This window comes from Vicia villosa, unplaced genomic scaffold (genome assembly GCF_029867415.1).
Source record: "Vicia villosa cultivar HV-30 ecotype Madison, WI unplaced genomic scaffold, Vvil1.0 ctg.000029F_1_1_1, whole genome shotgun sequence".
Taxonomy (NCBI): Eukaryota; Viridiplantae; Streptophyta; class Magnoliopsida; order Fabales; family Fabaceae; genus Vicia; species Vicia villosa.
Window position 1 is genome coordinate 980001 of NW_026704961.1, and position 646 is coordinate 980646.

A 646-nucleotide genomic window follows, 5' to 3' on the forward strand; every position below is an offset into this window, starting at 1 on the left:
ATTGTATTTTATTTACTAAGTTTATTATGTATTTCAATTAAAATTTGAGTTGATGAAAATCACCTTTACTAAACCAACTATAAAATGAGAGTTACCTCCCGTTATAAGCACATGTCAATATCATCTTGCATTTAATTTGAAACTTTAAACACATGTCATCACGCCAAAAAATGAACATCTAGATTATGATAAGTGTGAATCCTTATTGAAAATATCATAGCATATGATTTAACAAATTTTTAATAGAATCTAATATCGTCTTAAAATTTTGATTAGGCTAACTTAACCTTATAAAATCAGATTGTAAGATAAAGTTTGACCTCGCTAATATATATATAATGTTAAGAGTGCATTTTTACATTGTAGGACTAACACATCCTCACCTCATTATGTTTATGATTGTGCATTTGGAACATGACCAAAAAGGTTTAATAGTTAAAACTTTTACGCCCTTCGTTCCTTTTTAAGTGTCATTTTAGCATAAAGTTCTTCAACCAAGACAGTAGATTGTTAGAGTTATTTTTCCTATTATACCCTCCTTTATTTTTTCTTTTCAAATAAATTCAATCATACACTCTCTATTTCTCTTTTTCCAATAACTAATTGAAAAAATAATTAATTTTATGGAAAATGTGAAGTTGAGTTA

General features: G+C 26.5%; 1 protein-coding gene across 1 annotated transcript in view; it reads left to right on the forward strand.

Annotated features, from left to right (window-relative positions):
* The window catches only part of LOC131622278 (uncharacterized), a 5846-nt gene extending 5428 nt beyond the window's left edge, over positions 1 to 418 (forward strand). The window contains exon 5 of the mRNA XM_058893303.1: positions 367 to 418. Within this exon, the coding sequence (XP_058749286.1) occupies positions 367 to 418 (52 nt within the window). The remainder of the gene's footprint in view (positions 1 to 366) is intronic.
* Positions 419 to 646: the final 228 nt, after the last annotated feature.